Below are 26,357 nucleotides of genomic sequence, written 5' to 3'. Positions count from 1 at the left end.
TTCCCCTGAGATGTTCCACTCTATTGTAGATATTCACACTTTTTATACTTTTTATTGTGAAGTACAGTATGTAGAAGAAATGGCCATGAGCCGAAATGTGATCACAGATCATGTGAGTTTGTTCAAACGCTCATAATCAAGGACAAGTTCCCTAAAAGACTCTTGGAAAGTTATTTGAAACTAGATGAATCAAGCCTGTTTCTTTGCAGGTCAACCTTTAATATCAAGAGTTAGAGCCTGATATTATTTACAAGAAACCAAACCAAATCCTAGCAGTGTAAAGATGACCGAACTGGAGGTGTTTCAGTGGGAATTGTCTGTTTAGTGAGATATCGAGATATACTGCATATATTCCCTCAAAGCCAATGGCATAATCTCTAGCCATAATTGACAACTCTACTTAAGCTCCCACATGAATACATATTATGGCACTGTACTTGTATCCTTAAATGTATTTTTTAAAAATGGGTGCACAGCCTTTATTCCAACTTGCTCAATAGACATTTTGTTACAGTACAAACACTTATGTCTCTAAGCAACCAAGGACACTAAAAGTAAATCATATGAATTCTACAGCAATATACAGCACCCATGTATCTGTCTATTGCCAGGCTTGTTCGGTGAATTAATTGAGTGCCCCTGATAGGAATGAATAGGACATTTTAATACAATTTGGTCCTCCAGAGCAGGGTGAAACAGAATCTGTTAGAAAAAAGACAAAATACATTAACCAAGTAACCAGAGTCAAAAATAGCTGGAATTGTATAATGTGGAGCAAAGACACATGATTTTTACTGCAGGATGGATGTTGTCACTTTCATTGCAATAACGTATTTAAAAAGTGTATTTTATCATCAGATTAGGCAGATTGTTTTTTTTTTGTTTTTTGTTTCTTTTACTTTATTTCATGCACAGAAAAATGACAGCATTTGTGTTTAGCAGTATGGAAAAATATTTTTTTTTTTTTTTTTGTAGCCATGCTGTCACAGCACAAAATAAGTGACTCACTAACTCCTACAGAAAAATCTGTTAAAAAATGTGTGTGTTCATGTTATGTTTGCATTGCAGGCATTTCGTGATGGGATCTGCATAACTATATATATATATATATATATATATATATATATTTTTTTTTTTTTAGATTTGTATGTATTTGTATCTCTTTTGCACAATTTATTGTTTTGTATATCTGTTCTCCTTTTGTGTATTTTTCTTATCCATATCTAAATCTGTTATTTTTGTGTATTTCTACAGTGATCTTGTGTTTTTTTGAGTAATTGTGATAATTTTAGTTCTCTTTTGTGTGTTTTTTATTTTGTGTATTTTCTTGTAAATCTGTATGTATTTATGGAGTCATTTTGTGTGATTTCGGAGTCACTTTGTGCTTTTGGAGGCAACTCAAAATCATTCAGGCCGCCAGTTGCCCATGCCTGGCGTAGAGAAACAAGATTCAAACTTATGCAGTTGAATACATTTCCAGACTTTGTAAAATTGTCTTGTTTGGTTTTGTGTTTATCCGAAAATCATTGTTTATATGTTTGTATGTGGTGAACAGATAATGCTTATTTGGAAATAATTTGGTCAGCAGGGAAGTAACAGCTTAGAGGCTTTTGATGAGCCAGCGTAAAAGAGAATGACTCAAACATACAATATCTGTGCTTTGGTTTGGTTTGGTTTGGTTGGCTGTGAGAGGGACCGAGGTCTATATTTGTTCAGCAGGAGCTTTACTCTCAGTGTCCTGGCTACAGTTTTGGGCAGACCCTGGTTTATTTACTGACAAAGACGTGTTTCTGGCATTTAAGAGTTGGCAGGTGGAGGAGACTGTGTTAGTTTGGGAAACAGGATATCTGTGTGTTATTGGGCACTGGTGCGCGATGTCCAAATGCTCAGCTGTAGCCAACTGTTTTCTTGCCAGTCAGCAAGGGAAAAGAAAGAAATGGGTATAGTTAACATTAGGTGTGTGCATGGCCATGAATCTGACGATACCATTCTCAATTTGCAAGTCATGATTCATTATATCGACATATCCGATACTAAACTATACGATGTATATCACGATATCAATAATTACACATTTCACCTTTACATGTACAAAAAGGTAATAAATGCATTTTATTTAATTTTTCTACACTAGTGAGAACAAGTAAATGGTAACAAACATTTAGGGATGTTCCGATACAACTTTTTCATTTCCGATATGATACCAATTGAATAAAATAAATAACAAATGAATTGGGAAAAAAAAAAAATCTATCTATCTAATCTAGATATATAGGAGTGAGGTAGTTTAACAAGGTCTGATGTGCTTTACTGACTCCTAGTGACCGGGCGTTTACCGGCTATGCATATGTTTGCGCAATTAAATGTTTTTTTTTTCGCTAAACATTTAATTTGGACATTTTTTGGGTCCAAACTGATAATCGCACGGTGAAATATCACTATATATCGCCGAATCAATGTTATCTTACACCCTTAGTTAACATAGGCCTATATTTATCTAGTGACAGGAAGAAGTTTTGGTTTCCACTGGTTCATCTGACCACAAGTTTGCTCACAAAATTGTCTACTCAGCTTAATCTTAAATTCATCAACATTTTTCCGTATTCAATCTGTGTGGTCTACCCTAATCTTTGGAGGCTTTGCATTTCGTCCTCCACTCATAGATATTCCCAGAAGTGGCTGCACACGCTGTGTCATCCTACACAGCATAATGAGCACTCAAGTGCTGCTCTGCCTCTCCGCCACTGCCCCTGCCTCTATCTGGCTGTATCTGAAAGGGTGTGCACCCTCCTATTGATCCTCTTCCTGGTGGAGCCACAGGCATGCTTATCCGGCTCACCCCAGCCTGTCTGCTTTATGAATGGTCACATAGAGGGAGCTGTGTGCATGTGCCAGGCTTGGGGACTCTGTGTAGTCACAGGCATCTTGTTGCTGAGTGGTCATTTTGGCGCCTGCCCTCTAGTCATGCCCACCCATCCTTCCAAGCCTTCTTTGTTGTTACAGTAAGCATTGAGGATGTGCACAATTCTACTTGGTTGGTCCAGCAGCACATTGTATACATTCTGTTTAATTTGACCTTAAATGAAAGGGTTTTTTTTCTATAGTTGTTGCTAATGATCATTTTCCTACACTACTCTTCACTTATTGACTAATCTATTACACAAGGTTTTTCAATTCAACCTAAGCATATGTATCATCAACAGCCAGGTGGAGAATGAGAAGAGATATCCACTTATTACTGAATACAAAGTAAAGCTTTGACTTGACTTTATAAAAACAGAGCAGTCATGTAATCATTAGCAGATATGATTGCATTTAATGTATTTCATTTAATGATTTTAATGTACTTCGAGGTACCTTGTACCTTTCTCTGCATACACAAGTGTTGGCGGACACACAGCGGTATACCTCAGAATGTCATCTCTGTAGTTTTCTGAGGTATCCTGTCCATACAAAAATTATTTGTGGCCATACAGGGCCATGCAGAGAACTTTAGAGGGGGCTGGGGCTCAAAGTTAAAAAAGGACACATCAACCTCCTCTCCCTACGAGGTGTCTCTGGAGAATGAAATATGATGAACTACAGTCTGATGCAAATAAAACACACACACACAGATCAACATTTCATACCTTTTCAAGACATATACTCTAAAGCCATGGATGCCCTTTATTATTCATAGGCTAATCATTAAGTAAAAAATAAATAATTAAATGATATAGAAACCAGGGCGACCGTGACTCAGGTGGTAGAGGGTCGTCTTCTGATCGAGAGGTTGGGGGTTCGATCCCAGTACCTGACTATGTGTCGAAGTGTCCTTGGGCAAGACACTGAACCCTAAGTTGCTCCCAGTGGTTGAAGAGTGCCTTGCATGGCAGTCCTGTCCCATTGGTGTTTGAATGTGAGAATGATTGGGTGAATGAGCTGATGTGTAAAGCGCTTTGAGACTGCTTCAGTGTGGGGATAAAGCGCTATATAAAATCAAGTCCATTTACCATGCACCTAAATGTATTTGTGCTTTAATTTAGTTTTTTTTTTCTTTTTTAACTATCCAAGCTTTTAACACAGCAAGCTTATAGAAGTTATACATTATACAGTATTTACTTTTTAAGTTGTGTGTATGTATACAAATGTGATAAACAATTACTTGAGATTGAGAAAAATCACTATTCAAATTCTTATAATTAGTATTGTATTTATTCTAAAATAGCCCAAAATGATATGAACATGCATGAAGCCTACATTGCATAGTTTTAGTAAAAAAACATAAATTGCCTTTAGAAATAAGAATAACACAACAACTCGCTGACAGTAAAATGATACATCTCTCTAATGCACTTTGCCAGTGACTAAATAAATATAGATGATAAGCTAACATTAGCTTGCCAAGCTGCTCCATCTTTGCTAACTGTCATTAGCCTGTGTGTGCTGATGCCCAGCTGCTGTTTAATGAGGACAGAACAATATTGTGTGTTGTGCAGTTTGGATAAAACCGGGTCACTTTTTAGTATTTCCAAGTTTTCTTTTGAGCCGTCATTGTCTCACTGCACAGCAGCTCCATGCAGGCACATGCATATGAGTGTGCAACAGCACAAAAGGTTTAAATGCACTGCAGTTTGTGCATTTGTCACCCGAACATTGATCATTCAAAAATCTTCTTGTTGTGGGTGTATTTTTAATATGTTGCTTTATATTTATCACACTTACTTAAATTCATAAATTCAAATACATTTCTATAAAACACATGCTGCTGTTCGATAATTACGTCACTTAAAGACAAACAAATAAACAACTTGTTTTTAGCAGTCGAGGAGAACAACATCCCATATTTTTACATAATCACAAGAAAGAATGTTGCTTTCCTTCAATTTTTTCTGTGGGAGTGTGTCGTGACTCCCACGAGCAGGGATACCACTGGTAAGCTATGTTGCTGCTGATGATGATGATGTGTGCAGAGATCAGCGATTTCAGTTGTTAATCATTCAACATTGAATCCCTTTAAATGTATGCCTTTCCTTACCTTAGGTTTTGGTCTTGATATTAAAGAAGTATCCAGTCCCCACAATTAAGCCTTTGAGGATTTTTCTATTTCTAGTTCCATCACTTCTTATCTCTGATCCATATGATATCTCAGCAGAGAGTAGCTATTAATGTCTTACAACAGAGAAAATAGATGATCTTGTCAACAGTGCAATGTTGTCACTGCACACAGCTCTGGATGCTGTTGCTCCGCTTAAAAAGAAGACGATACGTCATAAAAAGGTTGCTCCCTGGCATAATTCTGAATTGGGTCTTTTAAAACAGGCATTGCAAAAATTGGGAAGGAAATCGCTTTCTTCAAACATGGTAGAAGTTCATATTGCCTGGCGAAAGAGTTTGTTAGCTTATATAAAAGCTCTTAGCAAAGGTAGAACTTATTACTCAACTTTCATAGAGGAAAACAAGAATAATCCTCCGTTTCTTTTCAACACTGTAGCTAGTCTCACCAAAAGAAGTTGAACCCTCTATTCCTGTCAACCTGAGCAGTGACGACTTCATCAACTTCTTTACTGATAAAATCCTAACAGTTAAACAAAGCTAATGTCCCCCCAGCAGGCGTTCTCAATATTTTTTAAACAAAGCAGCTCCTGAAATAACCCCAACATATACCTTTTATTTACAAAGTTTCAGTCCAACTGACCTCAATAGTTAGTGCTTCTAAACCAACAACCTGTCTTTTGGAACCATTCCCAACTCCACTATTTAAAGATGTTTTTTCCACTAATTAGCACTAATATGGTGATTAACACATCTCTATTAACAGGTTATGTGCCACAGGCCTTTAAAACTGCTGTAATCAAACCTCTCCTTAAAAAGCCTATCCTTGATCCAAGTGAATTGTCCAAATAATGGATCCAATCTCCCTTTTGTTTCCAAAATTCTTGAAAAAATCATTACAGGTCAACTATGTGATCACTTGCATAGGAACAGCTTTCAGTCTGGCTTTAGAGCCCATCACAGCACAGAGACTGCCTTAGTAAAAGTAACCAATGATCTCCTCTTAGCCTCAGACAGAGGGTTGGCCTCAGTTCTGGTGCTTTTAGATCCCAGGGCAGCATTTGATAGGTTGATTTAAATCCTACTTGTCAAACAGAACCCACTTTGTCTATGTTAATAAACTCTCCTCAGCGCACGCCAGAGTTAATCATGGAGTTCCGCAAGGTTCAGTTTTAGGACCAATACTCTTTACATTATACATGCTTCCACTTGATAACATTATCAGACAACATCCTTTTGCATACTGTAGCTCCTTTGAACAACTGTAAGGAAAATCAAAATGAACATTTTTGCAGTGTGGTCGAGTTCTTGACAACAACATAACAAATGAAATACATAGATTCAGTAATCTATTCCCGAGTGGGCATGTACTAACTGCAGCTCCTGACTCATTACAGGAGTAGGCAGCACAACGTGATCCTTTACAGGCACTCATCTCTTTTCAAACATAGACTATTGTTGTGTGGCACAAAGCTCTGGTAGATGCTGAAGGGCTCTCACCACTAAACTGTCTGATTGGGGGCAAATTTAGTTGGTCTTTAAAGTGACCGTCAGGAATTGGCTGAGGAATAGGATCACAGCTTATATGGCTGTTGGGGTCCTTTTAGCACTTTTTCCCCCTCGGTTTAAATCAATATGTTATTTGTACAGATCTCAAAGAACCAGGCCAATGTTTACCACAGTCCAGTTTATACTGCATGCTCAATGTGTGCTTTATTACTTTTATTCAGTAGTCTGTAGATCTGAGACTGTCATGTCTGTCAGCATGTTTAGCTGGATGGACTGAAATATATCTAGTCAGGTAGAAATTTTCTCCTGAAGAGGATTAATAGGTATCAAGCAAATTAGCAACTGCCTGAGAAGTATAGTATCAGGGTTCTCACCAGGAATTTTTCCTGTTTTTTTTGCCTGGTAAGGCAGTAACAAAAAATTGTTACCTCATGATTCGATTTCGATTCAGGGTGCTACGATTCGATTAATCAACGATTATTACGTTATTAACGATTATCACAATTTTTATGCATCTTATTTTCTTTTCCACACTTTGTGGTTATTTCCTACTTTTAAACAAGGTACATTTGTTTGTATCCATTCATTAAAGTAACTAAACAAATGTATCACTATTATCTTTATTTATATCAAATCACCAAATCTAACAGTAATCATATTACAATATATATATATATAAATAACAAAAATATTAGCTTGTTCAGCGAATTCAAACTGATCTAACACAAAAGCTTATTTAGTCAAATAAACACTTCCAAACAAAACTTAAATGAGCAGCATAAATCCTCAAAAAACTAAACATCTTGCTGTGCACAATCAAAGCAGCTTTAAAAACATATAAAACCTACAATATCAGCTGAGACAAATGTGCAGCTGTAAGAAAATAAGCTGGTGGTCAACATGCTTCATTCATTGTGCTCCGCTGTGCAGTTACACAGTGGTCCGTGTTTTTAGACGGGTTGGGTGGGTAGCCGACATCGCCACCGACCCCTGGCACCAACTGTCGTGGTCCGGCCCCTGAGGACTGTCCGTGCTGTGGGCGAGGGGGCTCCATCATCACCCGAGAGCAGAGAGGGCTCAGCGAGGTAACTATGTCCACGAACATGGTAAGCGGCGAGTTAGGAGCGGGGCGGTGCCTTCGCCTTGAGCCTCCGCATACACTGGAGTCCGGACTGTCCGCACTCCTCTCAGCTTAAATACGTGGATGGTTATTACGGTTACGTAAGCAGAGGATGCTTTGCACACAGGCAGCATCGGGGGCAGCTAAAGGGCTACAGGGGTCCTTAGGTGGAGGAGCATCCGACCAATCGCCTGTATTAAATAGGTGCGGCTGATGTATGTGTTATTATTAAAAAGAGAATAACCCGTGCACACCTGGGAGTCCCTTTTGTTTATTATGACGGTACCGATTAAAAAAAGATAAAACCACAAAAACCTGTAAATGTAGGGGGTGCCATTGCTCCTTAGGGGAGCCAAATTACTTCGGGGGGCCCCTACGCTCAACAGCAGTGGTGAGAACCCTGAGTATATGTTTGTATTTAAATGATTTATTAGGATGATGAGTACCAATATAAAAAGGAACGTAAAATTAAAATTGGTAAATTGAACCGTTCTCAATTGTTCTATTCGGCGTCTTTGGTTGTTAAATCCTATGTAGGAACATCCTCCCAGTAGCCATTAATATGATTTATTGTGTAATTTAAAAAGCCATGTTTGGATAACTGACAACTAACATTTGTTTCAGTTCAAATAATTATGATGCAGCAGGGCTCTGCATTAACATCCAAAGGTCAATCGTCATGTTGGCAAGTAGTATTGCCAATTTGCCCAAGAATTTGTTTGGTAAACCAAACTATGTATCACTTTGTAAGTATGCAACTCATGAAACGATTAGTCATGCTTCATTATTATGTAATATGCACTGTTTTATATCTATATTTTTAGCACAACTGTCTTAGCAAACACCAAGATTATTTGATGTAATGGATGAGATTATGTACGGTAATAGTTTTTGTATTTTATTTTTGTACTTCAGTTCTCAACAAACAAAAAATACCAACAATCACAAATCTCTTGAATTATTGATCAGATAATACACAGAGGTCAGAATTTCTAATATGAGAGTCATCAACATAGTTACCAATGTAAAGATTTGACATAATTGTAACTTTATTTTTCTGTCGCTGTCATGAATTGATCTTCCTACCTGTCAACCGCAGTTTATTTATAAAGCGCTCTTTGCAGATTAAATCGCAAAGTGCTGTACAGAGTTGTGGTAAAAGTACAAGTGCAACACAATAGAATAATAAAACAAGTGCATAAATATCATAGGAACAGCAACATTAAAGGATAAATAAAAATTAAAATCCAGTTAACTAAAAGCTTTACTGTAAAGTGTAGTCTTCAGCAGTTTTATAAGAGTATCCACACAGTTGAGCTCCCTGAGAGACTGGTGCAGGTTATTCCAGAGTCTGGGAGCTACAGCCTGGAATGCCAGGTCTCCTCTGGTTTTAAATTTAGTTTTTGGGGTCTTTAGGAGACCCTGACCTGAAGACCGAAGGCATCGCCCTGATGAGTAGGGGCGCAACAAGTCCGAGATATATTTAGGGGCCTGACCATGTAATGCTCGGAACGTGAGAACTAATATTTTATATTCTATGCGAAACTTAACTGGAAGCCAGTGCAGAGTAGCAAGAATGGGGGTGATGTGGGATGTTCTAGAAGCACCAGTTAAAAGTCTGGCAGCAGCGTTCTGAACGATCTGGAGTCTGTTTAGGGTCGACTTATTAAAACAAGTAAAAACAGAATTACAGTTGTCAATACGAGATGATATAAACGCGTGTATGACCAGTTCCAGATCTGATTTTGATAAAAGATGCCTCACTTTAGAGATATTTCTCAGGTGGTAAAAACAGTTTTTAGTCAATTGACGACAATGTCCCTCCAAAGACATGGACTGATCAAAAACAACCCCAAGGTTTCTGAGGCTGGTTTTAACAGATGAGCCCAGATCACCAAAAGAGTTTTTAATTAGAGGGATGTTTTTATCAGGAGCAATGATCAGAGTTTCTGTTTTGTTTGAATTTATCTGGAGATAATTTGATGACAGCCAGTTTTTGATACAGGATATACAGTCTAAGATCTCGGATAAAAAGTTAAACTCTGAGTCATTAAAGGAGCAGTACAACTGGATATCGTCAGCATAAAAATGATAAGACACATTTTTAAAACCACGGATCAACCGACCAAGAGGCATCAGATACAATAAAAACAAAACAGGCCCCAGAACAGAGCCCTGGGCTACTCCACATGACAGGTTGGACATATTGGACATAACATCGTTAATAGCAACAATAAAGGTTCTTCCATTAATGTAAGAGGTAAACCATTGGAGAACAGTACCAGAAAACCCCATCTCAGATTTGAGTCGATCAACCAGTATACTATGATCTACAGTATCAAAGGCAGCTGTCAGATCAAGTAAAACTAAAACTGTGTAACGACCAGAGTCAGCGGCCATCATCACGTGACTAGAAACTTTCAGAAGAGCAGTTTCAGTTGAGTGGATTGATCTAAAACCAGACTGATATTTATCATAAATATCATGCTGTTCCATGTATGAGGTTAGCTGCTTAGCAACCATTTTCTCCATGATTTTAGACATGAAGGGAAGCTTAGATATGGGCCGGTAGTTTATAGGCTCCCCCGGATCAAGATTGGGTTTTTTAAGAATGGGGTTTATCGCATGTTTAAAAAAGCTGGGGACCGAGCCAGATAAAAGTGAGAGGTTTATCAATTTTACCACCCAAGGACCAACAACATCAAAAACGTTTAAAAGCAGAGAAGCAGGAACAATGTCTACAGAGTTCGATGAGGGTTTCATCTTTTCTACTAAAACCTGAACATCCTGTAGGCTGACAGGAGTGAAGGAGGACCATGAGCTCACAGGGGCTGATGCACTGCACAAGCTAACCAAGGGAGGAGTGATGCTAGCCCTGATATCTTGTACTTTATTTACAAAGAAATTTAAAAAATTGTTACAGTCCTCCTGTGTGTGTACAGGCACATGGGACGGTGAGGGTGCAACAAGATATTCAAAAGTATTGAACAAAACCTTGGGGTTTCTCTTATTTTGCAAAACAAGATTAGTAAAATAAGCAGAGCGGGCATGCTTTATTAATTCATTTAGCTCCATTATCTTTTCTTTTAAATAGAGTCTGTGCACCTCTAGTTTAGTGGTTTTCCACAACCGTTCCACTTTTCGGCAGCTTCTCCTAAAGCTAAAAATAGCTTCATTCATCTACGGACAAGGTTTCTTATTAGAGCCTGGAGTATTTTTAGCTGGTGCTACTGTGTCCAAAACAGACAGACAATGGCTATTGAAGTTTGTCATAAAAGTGTCAACATCATCACAACTAGCAAATGTAGTTGGATTGAAGGAGGCAGAAAATCCACTGATTGCTGCTTCATTAAGAATGCGTCTCCGCTTTTTCACATTAGAAGTAGTCTGTACCAGTGTGATTGACAAATTAAATATGATACAGCAATGGTCGCTTATTTGTAAGTCTTCAATACCTAGATGGTCAATCATTAAACCAAAAGAAAAGACCAAATCTGTATGACCTTTAGTGTGTGTTGGACCTGACACATGTTGCACAAAGTGAAAAGAGTCCATTAGAGACTACAGCTCAGCTGCCATAGGACAGGACGAATTATCAACATGTAGATTAAAATCACCAAGGATTAATACACTCTCCAGTTTAACAATAGATGACATAAACTCAGAGAATTCATCTAGGAATAAATGAGCAGGACCAGGAGGTCGGTAAATTAAAACGCAGTAAAAAGAGTGTTCATTTCCAACCTTACACATCTGGAGCTCGAAGGAGTTGAACGTGTTTATGCCCAACAGTCTGCAGCTGAAAGCGTCTCTGTATAGGAGCGCTAATCCTCCTCCACGTCGTGTAAGATGTGGAGTTCCAAACACGGAGCAGTCCGGAGGGCACAGCTCATTAAGATGAACGTAGTCATCTTCCCGTTGCCATGTCTCCGTAATGAACATCAGATCCAATCCGCGAGACATAAAAAGGTCCTTCAGGAGGTGAGATTTGTTGGCTAGCGATCTAGCATTCTGCAAGCCGAGGCGTAGAGTCACTTCCTCGTCGGCCTGTGTAGAGCTGCGGCACAGCGGACGAAGCCACCCGTGATCCACACCCCGATGCCGGTGACGGCATCTGCGGAGCGGCGCTTCGAGCGGCAGGTGACGCAAGCCGGAGACCAGACGCACTGGAGCCACGGGCTGAATCAACCGTAATCCATATGTTAACTGGCATCCAGGATCAGTCCCAGGGTTTGACCTCCAGAACGCCTTTATCCTCAACAGGACTCCACCACGTTTACCCCATTTTTTGGCACGCTTCCTCCGGAGGACAGGTGAGCGCAGCAGGAAGTCAGGTACTGACGCCAAGTGAGGAGGAAGTCTGGATGTTTGATCCTTAGAGTTGAAGCCCAGACATACATCATGTGAACGATTTAGAAGAATAAGTTCCTGACGGTCGTAAACTATCTGCGCAGTGATGTTTTTGCACAGAGAAACCGATCAGTGCGGCTACAAACAAAAGTTCAAGCAGAGCGGGCAGACGGCAGCCGGTACATGCTGGCGCCATCTTGTTCGCCATCTTGAGCAAGTCAGAACTGGTTTAATTATAGGAAATCAGTGAGATGTTTACCAACCATAACTTTATGTAACTCATTATCAGATATAAAATAAACAAGATTTAGCAGCAGGGGTTTTCTATTAAACAGTAAAAACACCATTGGAGTTATTTTTCCTTTTCATGTGCTTTTTTGTCTTTCTTTTTTTGAGAAACGAATTTCATTATAAATGAGGAAATAAATGCCAAATTGCCCCCATAATATTTTATTATTACATACAGTATCCTGCTGTTCGTTTCATGTCAGAGATGCATTTATTTATATTTGTCTATATTTGTACATTGAACTTTTTATTTTTTTAATTGAGGTTTTTTAGTTTATTTACATAGTTTTGTTGACCTCTTTTTAATGTTAAAGATTATGTTTAAAATAAAAGTATTTCAATTTGGCCTTTTTTCATCTGGTACTCATTTTAAATAGGTTTAAAAAAAATCAATAATTGTTGATATTAACTGATTTGAAACACTTAAATCATGATGTTTCAGGCATATAGCCCAGCCATAATATGAACACTGTATTGACATGGTCTCACTGTTTAGTAACATATCAGGGTTTACTGATATCCATTCATCTCTTTGCTTCGTATTTTTCATTTGAACCCCTCCTTTTTTGTTTTTCTTCTTCTTTCTTGGATTCAGTTTGATTAACAGTAGATTTAGCAGAAAATCCATAGTTAAACAGTGAGTTCATAATCTAAAAGTCCATCACTTTCACTTCTGTCTGTAAGGAGAACGCCGTCTGGTGTTTAGGGTCTGATGCCAGAACCGACATTAACGTGCATTTAAAAACCTGGAGCTAAAAAACCCTAACGCAGTTTGAACAGCTGCACCAAATGACTGAATTAGATCTCCAGCATTTGTGACCTTGTCTTGGCAAAAATAACATTCTAATCTGTTGAGGCACACACTGATCTATACCTTAATATTGTACCAAAGCAGTGGAAGAGTGTAGCCGTAGTGTGTTACAACTGAAACTTGTGAGCCTCTTGTATGCCACTGAAAGCGCTTTTTAACACATCAGTTCATTTTCATTTGACTTGCCATGTTGGGCAAACAATGCAAAACTGCATAATAGTTCTTTTTCTTTTTAAGAGTGCAACCTAAAATGTATTTTGTGCCTTAACAATTGGGACTTAAAAAAAAAAAAAAAAACAGTCTGAACTGTATTTACATCAGATATTTGTTTGGACCAGCAGAGGGCGATGGTAACCCAGTGTTCGGTTGGGATGCAGCTATTCTGTGCAGTGAAGAAGAGATGCTATGCTAGCAGACAGAGCTAATAGAAAAGCGTGACTTTTACAGATATTCACGTAATATTACAAATATTCTTTCGGTGCTAAAGGGGTAAGGAATCATTTATGAATATGTTTAAGAGTAGAAGGCGGCCAGAAAGAAAGTAGTAGCAGATTCCGCCCGCCGCCTCAGCATTTGGACAAGAGAAGGCTATATATATATATAGCGCCCTCTGCTGTTTAAAAAAAGTACTGCGATTCAATTTTCAGAAAATCGATATGAACCGTGATACCTATGAATCAATTTTTAACTGCCTTACGATTAATCGTTACATCCCGAGGCTCTAATGATAAAAATTGCCAGACAACAATTTTTACCTACCAGTGGCAAGCGGGCAAGCGTTGACGTCGAGCCCTGTTGTGGTAAATAAGAATGTATAATAGTTATTACATCATTGAGCATGACCTTTTTCCAGTATTTTAAAATTGAGGTCACATGCTTTTGTAAAACATGTTTATTGTGGCTGCACAGTCTTTCCTGCCTCAACCTCTTATTGTGATGTGTATTACAGCAGCACCTATTACGCATAAAAGACCCAGTTTTAAAAGTAAATACCCATTTATGTCTCTATGCCTGACTTAAATATTTAAGCTCCCAGACATCTGTTATGCACAGTTTTGCGTTCTGTTTTGACGGTGAGAGATTTTTTTCGATTATTCTGCTGTCCTGGAAATGTTTCAATTGAAATGAAGAAAAAAGCACAAACTACCTCAAGTACAACGTGGCGTATATGGATTGTCGTTCTCAAAGCAATCCTACAGGGAACTAACATCTGGGCTCCAAACAAACAGTTGAACATTTCCTAAAACATTTTCTGAATAATATCTGACAGAGGGCTTAAGGCATATCTTCTTTTACAGTACATGGTTTATTGACGTTATACATGGGAATCATTGTGAATTTAATTGCCCAACCTTTGAAGGCAGTCACGGTGATCAGTTCATATCACACGTATTGTTTTGATGTCTTCAATGTAATAAAAAGTGACTTTTCTTGGACTGCGTTGCTGCACCCAGTCATATAGCCATGTGAGAGGGGGTGGGAGAGAGACAGATAAAGATGGTGAAAGCGTGAGATACAGGGAAGGGAGGGCGAGGGAGAGAAACAAAGAGGAGGGAGAGTGTGTGGTGATGTCAAAATCAGAGGAGAGGGGAACTAGGAAATACGTTACCATAGCAACTGAGAGAAATGACGATAACTGTGGTTCAGAGGCATGAGCAGCAAGCAAATACTTTCTTCTTTTTTAATGTGGAAAGACCTGGATACAAGCACTTTGTTTCCGGCACTGTCACTTTAAGACGTGGGGATCTCAATGCACGGTTTGTTCTGAATTACATGCTAATTAATCTCCCATAGATTTTCTCAGTACCGTTTTTCATGAATGATTAAAACATGTAAGGGTTTTGCTGTTCAGACAAAGGTGCATCACAACACAATTCTAACCAATTAAAAAATAGTGGTTCTCAGACACAACACCAGATTAATGTCGTGAGTCATTCTTGCAACTTCAAGTTTAGGAAGCAACTTGTGATAGAGTATTAGATCATTAAACCTTTTAGTTTTTGACTAAACTATCTAGTATCTACATTTTTTTAAAATTGTTGAATAATAGTTTCAGTTGCATCAGCTGGTTGAAGGATTGTTTAAAAAAAAAAAGAAAAACAGAACCGGCTCCTTTGTTTATCTTAGATGACAGGTTGTAAACCGTGGAGTAAAACTGTGACCAGCAATTTGGCAGGCTTAAACTTTAAGAGGTTTGGAATGTGTGTTTGCGTGTGTGTGTGTGTGTGTCTACGCAGGCTGAATCGATAATGAGCTTAATCCCAAATGGCAAGTGAGTCAAGTGGCGGCTTACTACAACAGTGCAGGCTGCAGCACCCGAGGTGTTCTCAGATAACCAAAAAGGCTAAATCAGAAAAGGCCAGACTCTGCATCAATCCTCATCTGTATGGTATCCTTGCCCTTCCTATCACTTACATTCCAAATAACAGTGTATTCCTGTGGGGAGATTTTCACCTTTAAGATGCAGCCTATGCTAATAAAAACTTGTTCGGGCTACTTGAGACCTTATGTCCGACTTCTACTACTACTGATTGCAAAAGCCCAAAGACGTCAATATACATGTGTTTTAATCACAAGATAACCTTCTTTACCATACTCGGTTACAGTGCATATAGTTACCCATACGAGTGTAAGATCATGTGCACTGGTATGAAGTAGTTCATTGCCCTGCAGCACTCCAAAGGAAGTGATAAACATAAGACTTAATTAGAAATAAACCACTGGTAATAGTGCCAAATGGGAGCAGTATAGAAAAACATGAAAAATGTATTTGATATTTAATTGTATTTTGCATGTATCTGTATATAGTATTAAGTAGGGGTGTTTGATGCAACCTTTTCACTTTCGATATGATACCGATATTGTAGCCTTGAGTTTTGGCGCCAATCATACATGCTGTTACTACTTATTTGGTAGTGTGGGATGTTAGAAAGTTCTGGATCAGGTGATATTACTTGGATAACAATAGTCAGCAACATTTGATAAGAATATTTTTTATTATTTACCAGTGGGTTACATTTTAACCTTACACATGAGAATATTCTACATATAACCTCAATAATGCTGCGTTCGATTGCACTCGGAACACGGAAAAGTCTGGGTCGTCAATTTTGACCTCCTAGGTAAATGCGTTTCATTCAGTACGCTTGGAAAACTGGCCACAGTAAGCTGATGTTTGTTTTGATATTTTTCAAGGAGCTCAGGAGCTCAATGGCTGTTTTATGGCACTTTTTCTGATCTGTTCGGTTGGATTATCGGGGATCTGAGTGCAATCAAACGCAGCACAAATCCAATAAAAACAAAAAAAGAGGCTGGAGTGAAGTATGGAATTGACTGCTGTTATGTTGTATGTTGTTGATTTTTTGCTTATATTGGGCCGATTTCCGATAGCAATATTGAATGGGGACACCCTTAGTATTTTGAATAAAAGAGAAACAAGACATTGAACACTTTTATTGTTGCTATTACTGTAATTTATAATTCAGAATCAGACAGCTTTATTTATTCCCAAAGGACAATTATGTGTCTGTAGTCCATAGATGCATTGACATAGACACATTCATTCTGCAGTCGTAATGACAGAGGTAACTCAAAAGTGTCTTATGGGAAGGTGCAAGAATAAATAGATAAATAAAAGCACCAAAGTATTAGTACTGAAGTAAAAAAATAAATAAATAAATATGAGAGTTAAAAAAAAACCAAAACACTATCACATCCAAGAATAACATTGAATGAGGCCGTGGGTATTGAGTATTAAGAAATTACATTCCACAAATGTGCATCAACAATAGTAACCATCTTATTATTTGTAGATTTGTATTGTAAACAATAAAGTTATGAAAGTTGCTCCCTACTGTGCAAACATGAAATTGTGACATGTCTCCTATTCTATTATGGTCTGGTTCATGGTTTCATTAGGACATGACATTGCCCATGGCCATGTAAATGTTGCATCACAGAACAATTGTGTGGTGCTTTTGAATTTGCCTTGGGCTTTTTGTTGTGAATGCAGAAAAACCAAATGGATTTATTGCATCTTTTTGGTAGAATTGTATTATAGTTGTTTTTTTCTATCATTTTTTGTTTTGTTTTGAGTTCATTTTATATAATTATTACATTTTATGTCAATTTACCTCACCTTCATTTAGGCTTTATTTTATTGAGGTACGATAAAATTGGAATTATGGGTTAGTGTATTTTTTTTTGCTAGTTGGCGATTTGTAGAGATTAAGAGTCTGAACATCCATTGGGACTTTTATCATCTTTGTCTTTTTAAAAGCATTGAAGTCTTCAACTGCCAGGAGATTAGATATTTTTGAAGAATTGGGTCATTTCTATCCAGTTGAATAGGTTTTTTTTTTTTACTTGATAGTCCTTAAAACTAGTCTTTTGTCGAGGACTTAAATTGCTGCAGTAATGACACAGGTCTGACTGTGCTTTGGGTGTGTTGCTGTATACTCAGAAGCTTAAAGTCATGTTTGCCAATTAGTGGCACAAAATAACTTTTACTCTTCAGGGCATCGTAGTTCTAGCCTAATTTTAAAGCTCTTGTTCCAGTTTTAAATCTTGTATAGTGCTTTTTTTTTCCGATGGCACTTACTAAAAACAGAATATCATGTCTCGTATCATTGGCACCCCCTCATTTTTTCCTTTTTTTTTTTTTAGCTTTTTCTCAGACAGTCTCATTTGTAACTTGGTAAATTGCTGTTATTTGGACAGATTTGCAAGACTTAAGAACAAAAAGAAAACGAGCAAGAAAACGGACGTGTGACAGCTCACATTTTAATGTGTCAAAAATCCTTTTACAGCCCTTTCACAGTTAGTCGTTACAGCAAATGTTTCTACATACGTTATTCATATGATGGTACATTCTGCTTTTGTCTTTTACCTAAAAGTCTTCTTGCTGTATACTGTATGTTATTATGGAAAGAGTAAAGGGATACACATTTAGGATTGTGCAATTTAGATTTTTACAAAAAAATTTAATTGATATTTTATAATTCCATGTAGGTACAGAGTTTGTGCTGATCTGTACAACATATAGAAAAATATGGAAAAAATTACATATTCTTAAAAAACAGAAAAAAATTCCTTTAGAATTGCCTTTATTAAATTAAAAAAAAGAAGCTCTGCTTTAACTACAGAACACCCAATCAGTGCGAAGCCAGAATCATTTTCTCTCCACTTGCAAGTACATTGATTTTCATGGTGTACTCTGGACTCTACTTAGAAAAGCCATTGATAAGCATTGGATGGGGAAGTTGGTTATGGAATCCTGTGATGTTAAATACCTGGTCTATTGTAATCCCTCTGTGTGTTTTCTCTGATTGATTGATTGTATTATGATATATATAAGTATATTATTTATTAATAATTTTAAGCAGCATTGCATTGTTTGCTAAAAAAAGCTGTGCTCTGTTTTTGGAATAATACATTTATAGTAGGGCTGAACGATTTTGGAAAATAATCTAATTGTGATTTAATACGCGATTATTTTTTCAAGGGCCTCTTGTCATGTATTTTTCAATGAACACAAGCAATAAATCAATCTGTTTCATAATAAACAATTTCAGATTGATTTAAATTTTAAATATATTTAAAATACACATTTTAAAGCACAGATTACAACAGTAAAGCAAACAAATCTGTGGCTTTACCTCTTCAACATATCTAACTCCACGTTTCATGAAACATGTAAACATGTGGACTTCACTTTTTAAACACTCTGAACTTAACAGGACAGTACAAGACAGAACAGGGAAAAAAATTACAGGCTTTGTGATTCGAAAATCGCATTTTATGATAGCGCGATAATATCACAAATGCAATTAATCGTTCAGCCCTAATTTATAGTGTATACTATTAACAGTATGTCACATTCATTCTCATGCTTTTTGCTCTTTTGAGAGTTTTAATAATATTGCATGTGCAGCTTTTTGCTGTGAGTTAGTTTTTCTGTCATGTAATTGTTTTCTATTTTCTACTTGCATCTAATCGAATATTAAAATGTATTTATTATTTATTATTATAGATTTTTCTACAAAAAACAAAGCTGTGCTAACCATTCTGTGGGTAATAGATGAGTCAGTGTGCTGCTCCTGACACTGAACAGAAAAACCTCAGTTGGTATCACACTTAACTGAGACTGTCAGAGAGAGTGAGTGTTGGGGCTTTAGCCTCCCTGTCATAATAGCTACCTTTTTCAGCCAGTTTCATAACACAAGGAGGGGTTCTGTGTTGTAATTGTAAACCATTGACTTCTTTTTTGACTGCATTTCTCTTCCTATTTGCAACATAATATTTTTTTCCGTTTACTGATTTTAAACCCTATAAACTGAAAGTGTAGGTTTTATTAAACTTCAATTTTAGGTAAAGAATTTTTAAAAAGGAGATGCTTTTTGTGTCCTTACAAATGACATTCTTTGTGCAAGTCATTAACAATGGATTTTATAATTATTATTTTTTGTGTGTTTATAATGTTTGACTAAATCAGTTAAAGGGTTTAGGTTGATTATAATGCAAATCATATATCTTGGTATTTTGTGTAGCTATGATGATTATTTTAAAAAAGGAAAATTTACTGTTTATCAGGGAAATCTACATCTAAAGAAATTAACATTATCAGGGAAATCTACATCTAAAGAAATTAACATTTGAATTAGGGCTGGGCGATATGGCCTTTTATAAATACCGCGATATTTTTAGGCCATGTCACGATACACGATATATATCTCGATATTTTGCATTACCCTTGAATTAACACTTTGATGCACAAAATCACACCAGTATGATGATTCTATATGTCTACATTAAAACATTCTTGATCATACTGCATTAATATATGCCAATTTTAAACTTTCATGCAAAAAAGGGGATATCACAACTAAGTCAAAGTTGACATAACTGTATTTATTAAACAGTGAGTGGCTCAAACATAAAATTGTCAACAGAAAGTGCACGTTCTGTGCAAAATTGTCACAGAGACATTTCAAAACAAGACATTAGTGCAGGATGCAACTCACATGGCATTTCAAAACACAAAATTAAAGTGCACTTTTTGTACATAATGCCACTACAATATTTTAAAACAAATAGTGCCCTTTTGTGCATGTTGTCATTAAGATGACATTTCAAAAAAAAAAAAAAAAAAAAAAAAAAAAAAAAAAAATAATCAAAAAAAAAAAAAAGTCTGCGAGTTTAATTGTATGGTCATTTTCAACACCGCACAGACTACAAGCTGCGATATATCGAGTATATTCGATATATCGCCCAGCCCTAATTTGAATTCAAACACAAAAACTCAATGTCTTTGTCATCCTAATTAATTAGAAATGTTGGACAGAAATCTAACAAGGCAATTTACACGTATCTTTAATGTTTAATCATCATTTTTCAGTGATGTATTCATATAGTGGGGCTTAAGTAGAGTTGTCATTTATGGCTAAATGAGTATGTTTTTGAAGGTTAGATGTACAAAGAGGCAAAATAGCGTGTGCGAATTCCCTGGTTTAATTCTATGGGACATGCTCATTATGTGTATTTTTGTATCTTTCTGTTTTCTTTTTGTGCATTTTTTGTGTAATTATTGTTTTTTGTTGCCATTGTAGTGTGATTCTGGAGTCATTTTGTGTATTTTTGTATCTTTTTTTTAGTGTAGTTTTGTGCATTTCTGTTGTCATTTGGTGTATTTTTCTGTTTTTTGGAGTCATTTTGTGTGTTTTTGGAGCTTTTTTGTATATTTTTGTGCATTTCTGTTGTGTTCTGAATATCTATATATCTCTATATTCTAGAGTTGGCTTTACAGTTAGAATTATTGCGCTTAGTTGCCCTTAATTGTCCTCGTGTCTCCTGTGTTTTTTAACAACTGTTTGGTGTTTGTTTTACTGACTTTCAGTAGGACATAAAGACTCTTTAATGATTTTGGGTAATATTATTTGCTTTTTTACTAAACTGTCTAATCCTACAGGGGAGAAACGTTGTTGTAGATTGGCCCATGTCTTTAATATCCTAATTATAGCTGAGGGATTATTTTCTAAGTAATAAAAACATGTTATTTCTAACTTGTATGTATGCTAATAGTAAATGACTTGTTAGTGCATGTGTGATCTGATCTCATTTCACACTGCATAGGTCTTCTTTTCAGTTTGTATTTGTTTGTTTTCTTCTCTTGCAGTTTCACTTGAGGTGCAGATTACACCAACTCATGGTGAGATTAGTCTTGGAGAGTCAAAATTCTTTATGTGTGAAGGTAAGTGCAATCAGATTATTGAAATTAATGTTTGCCTTTTTAATCATGTATTGCCTTTACAATTAAGTCAGCTGCTATGAATCTAGTTATTGTGTCTTCATGCAGCTTTGCAGAAAGCCTGATAATGAGTTACGGTACCTCTTACATGTCGGCATTGTGAAAAAAGAAGGCTTCTAAAACATGCTGGATATAAGGATATTTTGGAACTATAAGCAAGTCATTTAAAAATACTTGATTTTGGTTTTGTAATGAAACAGCAGGTGTTGAGGAGTTCCTTCACATTGTCTGGTTAGAGAAGGATTATGATCAGCAAATGGGAGTGAAGTGTAAAATTGTAGACCTGCACGGCACACGGTCCTGTCTCATCCTATTGGGTGCAGTTGTTTAGTGGCTGATGTCTCGGTAACATAAATGAGAATGAAGGGGTTTATGGATTGGGGGACCAAGGTGCCGAGGGGCAACGACGTACAGAAAGTGAAAGCCTCATACATCACGAGAGCTTCTTGTTGTTGTTCCTAAGTTGGAAAGCCTAAAAACAAAGGTGGTTTTTGGACACAATGATACATTTGTGGTACATGTGTGTCTTGCACAAAACGCACACACGTTGGTCCTCATTTATCAAGCGTGAAAATGGGTGCAAATTTGAGTGCACATTTGGTCGTACGACAGGACCACCGTGTGATTTATGAAACATTCATATCTGACCAATACCAGCGTACAAATGATCGGGTGTTGATAAATCCGGCGGCTGAATTTGATCATCATTAACATGGTTTCAGGGGCCCCGCCCACCAGGGTCTGGGTTAATTATAATTGTATTTGCGTAAGTGATAATTAATTATAATGATGGCATAATTGTAAATGTAATTTAAAAAATACGTTGCTGTCGTAATTGTAATTAAATTGAAATTGAGTTTAGATAATTGACTTTGACTGTAATTGTAATTGCCATGAAAATTCTATAAAAATTATGTTACAGTTTTATGTACAGTTCTACACACTTGTAGTTAAAAATGATTGAAATATGTTTCATATCAAGTTTTCCCACATTTGACCATTTAAAAAAATATAAATCTAGGGGTTTACTGACAGAAAAAAAGCTCAGATGTCCACACTAAAAAATTAAAACCTATATTTTTATTGATTAGGAAGCCTAACAAGGTAACCAATAGATAGAAAAGAAATTTGATCATAAATATTTGTCTTTAGTGTATTTTACAACTGATTTAGGACCCGTTATCATTAGAGATGCTAACAGAACGCTATCACAAGAAGAAGGTTAACTTTTAATTGGGTTATTTATTTCAGACTCAATAATTGTGATTAATTGTAACTCAGTAAGAATTGTAATTGACTTTCTTAGGATAGAAAATGATTTGACAATTTTGACAGTGTGAAAAGTGGAATTTAAGGAGCGCATTTAAACGCTCTGTGAATAAGGTTCAGCTACCGAGCAGGTGACGTCTGCCCCCCTGTGTGCGCTGTGAATGACTTCACAGCAGAGCTCCTGGGGAGACACACAGAAATATGACTTTTATATATACATCAGTTGTACGCACACATGAGGCAATACATATCACATTAAAAGAAATGAATGATTGTAACCCTTTAAGGCATAAAAATGACTGGATAAAAGAAAGGAAATGTATTTTGTTTAGGTTGTTTTAATAATTTATTTACATCTGTTCTGAATGTGTGTCTGCTTATGCTTAAATGACAGCTGTTTTTTTTATGTTTTATAGACTGACAGATTTTTCTGTGCTGTTCCACAAATCCACACACTTTGCGTACACAAGGTCAGACCTGACTTGAGATCTAATCTCACGTGAAAATTGATTGATACCGAAGCTTGCATGAATATTGTCAAACACACGTCGTACGCACAGATCGGAACATACCAACGGTTAATAAATGAGGGCCGTTGAGTTAACTGAGTGCAGTTTTTCAGTGGATTAAAAAGAACATTGGGAAAATTGGAAAAGCAGTGCTTGACGTGAACACCAGCAAACCCATGGATATTAGCAGAGGCGGCTAACAGTCACTCATAACTGGCAGATTAGTGGGTGGAAAATTTTGCTCTTGTCAAATAATAATCAAATTACAATGGTATACTCCAACTCTACAAAGGCATGAGGGACAAATTGATTGCAATGCCAATAGCGAACACATTAACCTCTACACTAAGGCTTGCATGAGCCGCCCCTGCACCAAGCTCAGACATTAGCATCCGACAGACATGCTTGCAAGCAAACAGACATGTAGAAAGACTTGTATTCACAAACATGCTTATGTACTATACACGTCGGCATCACATGAGCAGCACATCCACTTACAAACCCCCTGCCTCTAAAATGTGCACACCTCATGTGCACAACACAAACCAGGCTCAAGTGGTAAACCAACCCTATGGATGATTAACCCAGAGGATGCAGATTTCAAAACTTTTTAAGAAAAATGGGAAGTGCAGGGAAGGTCAGACAATACAATTACATCAAGCCACTAGAACTCGCAAACCGGATCTGAGAGATTAACATGGTTTCTCGATAATGCCGATTTGGGATTGGCAACAGTGATTTATCATAGTTGATAGTATGCAGAGGCCTATAGAAAGGTTACCTCAAGGATCTTATGATGTGTGTGGAACTAGACAGGGAGCTAGTAGGGACTCTAAGGAGTCAGATATGTTGCAACGTGGACATTGTATGTGTGAGGTCCCTGACAGCCAAGATTCTAAGATCTAGAATTACAACTTAATCTACTCTAAATCTAGAACAGATAGGATTCCTCTGCAGTTGTCCATAATTAAAAGTCATTAAAACAGTTATTTCAAAGATTCCTGAAAATGACCTGGAGAAAAATGGCCACAAAATGCATTTGTCATGGGAATGCTGTTTTCGTATTAGAAGTTTGCTCATATGCTAATGATAGCTGTCTAGTGTCTGTAAGTATAAAAGCATGTATATCAGTACTATTGGTATACAATGCAAAATTTTAATTGTAAGTTAATTATTTCCCAATACAAGATTTCTTTGTGGGAAAATTTTATTTATTTTTTTTCAATACTGCATGTAGTGCAATTTTAGTGTGACAGCAACACATGTTTTATTGTTATATTTTATAGTTAAATTAATTTGTTATTGCATAATTGTGACCATCACCACCCCCCCCCCCCCCCCCCCCCCCCCCCCCCAAGGAAGGTAAGAAAAACATAATTTAAGGGAGAATATAAAAAGAGAGGGCAGTGTTACACCTTGGTGAGGAGGAAGGGAAGAGGAAGTCAGGGTAGGACATAGACTATAAAAAGAATGGACGACGCGCGCTCACAGGGAAGTGAAGCTTTTATTTTTAGAGCTCCCCCTGCTGACTGGCTGCTGTATAGGTCATAAACCCCACCTCCTCAATGATCGCAGATGGGATGTGTTTTCCAAACCTAAACTCTTCTGTGATCATTAGTTATCACCCTACATTGTGTTTTTTCTGTGAAGTTTGTTTTAAATAAGTTATTTGAGGTTGAAAAACAGGATTTGACGTCATATGACGATGATTGACAGCCGTGGATCTTGCGTAGCTCTCTTTGTGATTAGCTTAAGCAGTTACGTCGTGAAGGAAACCCATGACGCCATTAAACTTTTTCGTTCTGTTTTTTCTTCTTTTTTGAGCTACTCGTACTAGTACTATCCTCTTTGATCTGATCATCTGAACAAGATGTTGCTAGAATTTCCAATGGGCGTAGCTGGGCTGCGTAACTCATCAAGGCAGTACGCTTAATGGGCGGGGCGTTTTACCAGGGCGCCTCCCGCCGGACCCTACTGCGCAGACTCTGGTTCCAAATGACGCCAAATTTGCAAGATGGCAGCGCCCCTAAACGTTATGTTTCAGACAGCTACAGTGCACGCCCACTGGGGTAGGACAATGAAAGGGGTGGGGAAAATAGAACTTATGTTTTTTTATTTGATTTTGGTTTGTGTAACTATTGGGCTTCCTTTAGGAATTGTTAGTTGTTTTTGATGAATACATGTATGATAACAGAATGGCTTGAATGCATTTTAAGAAGTTTGTTCACACATTTGAAATTCTCACCTATTTTTTTTACTGTGACAGTGAAAATGCACAAACTACTGGAATGAGAGCATGTAGGAGTGCAAACCGCCCACAGTGTTCTGTCAGTGGGCACTCATGGGAAACGTGTACCTTTTCTTTGCACCTAGTTGTAGGATCAGCCAAGCACATTGACTGGTTTGGACCAAGTGGGGAAAAGATAGAGCCAAACGGGCCAGATCTAACCGTCACTCGAAACGATGAGTCATCCTCCACCCTAACGTTGTATAATGCTGGGACTGAGAGTGCGGGGACATATAAGTGCGTCGCTACGACAGGAGACCAGCAAGCAGAATCAACTGTCAATGTGAAAATCTTCCGTAAGTTTCCCTCTCATGTTGTACCAAGCGTTTACTGTATTTAAAAGCAATATAGGGTTAAAAGGGGGGGAAAGCACAATAATTTTCTTTTGGTAGCTGGAGGGCCACTCCTTTTCTTTTCAAGTAAGGATGGATTTTTCATCAGTTCAATAAACGGTCGGAAGACCATTACAGGGCTGCTTAATGATCCTGTCTGTTGTGCAGTTCTTGTGAGTAATGGGCTTTATTTTCCCTGAATGCCAAACATCAGCAAATGTCCATCTGAGATAAAATTCTCCTCCAAAACCAAAACTCTTGTGCTTTCAGACAAGTGCTCCATTTAGATTGGACATCCACAGGAGATAATATAATAAAATGTGTCTATAGTTATCTGTTCTACATCTTGAAATAAACCTTATTCATTCTATTTTCACTAGAAATAATACATGTTTTGTCAATAAAAGCCTAAAATTCCATTCAATTAATGTAGTCTTAAGCCACCCATGTAACTCCTTTTATTTTGATAAATGAGCTTGACTTTAGGTTTCAGCAGCCTCAAATAAAATGTTCAGCTTGAATAGTATGAGACGAGACATGAGA

The 26,357-nt window shown here is 37.2% G+C and overlaps 1 protein-coding gene across 7 annotated transcripts in view; it reads left to right on the top strand.

Moving 5' to 3' along the window:
* Positions 1-26,357, top strand: part of ncam1b (neural cell adhesion molecule 1b) — a 96,481-nt gene that overhangs the window by 17,808 nt on the left and 52,316 nt on the right. For all 7 annotated transcript variants that reach the window (XM_028464181.1, XM_028464179.1, XM_028464180.1 and 4 more), the window contains exons 2-3: positions 21,286-21,360; positions 25,569-25,778. In XM_028464181.1, the coding sequence (XP_028319982.1) occupies positions 21,286-21,360; positions 25,569-25,778 (285 nt within the window). The remainder of the gene's footprint in view (positions 1-21,285; positions 21,361-25,568; positions 25,779-26,357) is intronic.

Source organism: Gouania willdenowi, chromosome 13, assembly GCF_900634775.1.
Source record: "Gouania willdenowi chromosome 13, fGouWil2.1, whole genome shotgun sequence".
Lineage (NCBI taxonomy): Eukaryota > Metazoa > Chordata > Actinopteri > Blenniiformes > Gobiesocidae > Gouania > Gouania willdenowi.
The sequence above is the reverse complement of the archived record's forward strand: the minus strand, read 5'-3'. Positions and strand labels throughout refer to the sequence as shown.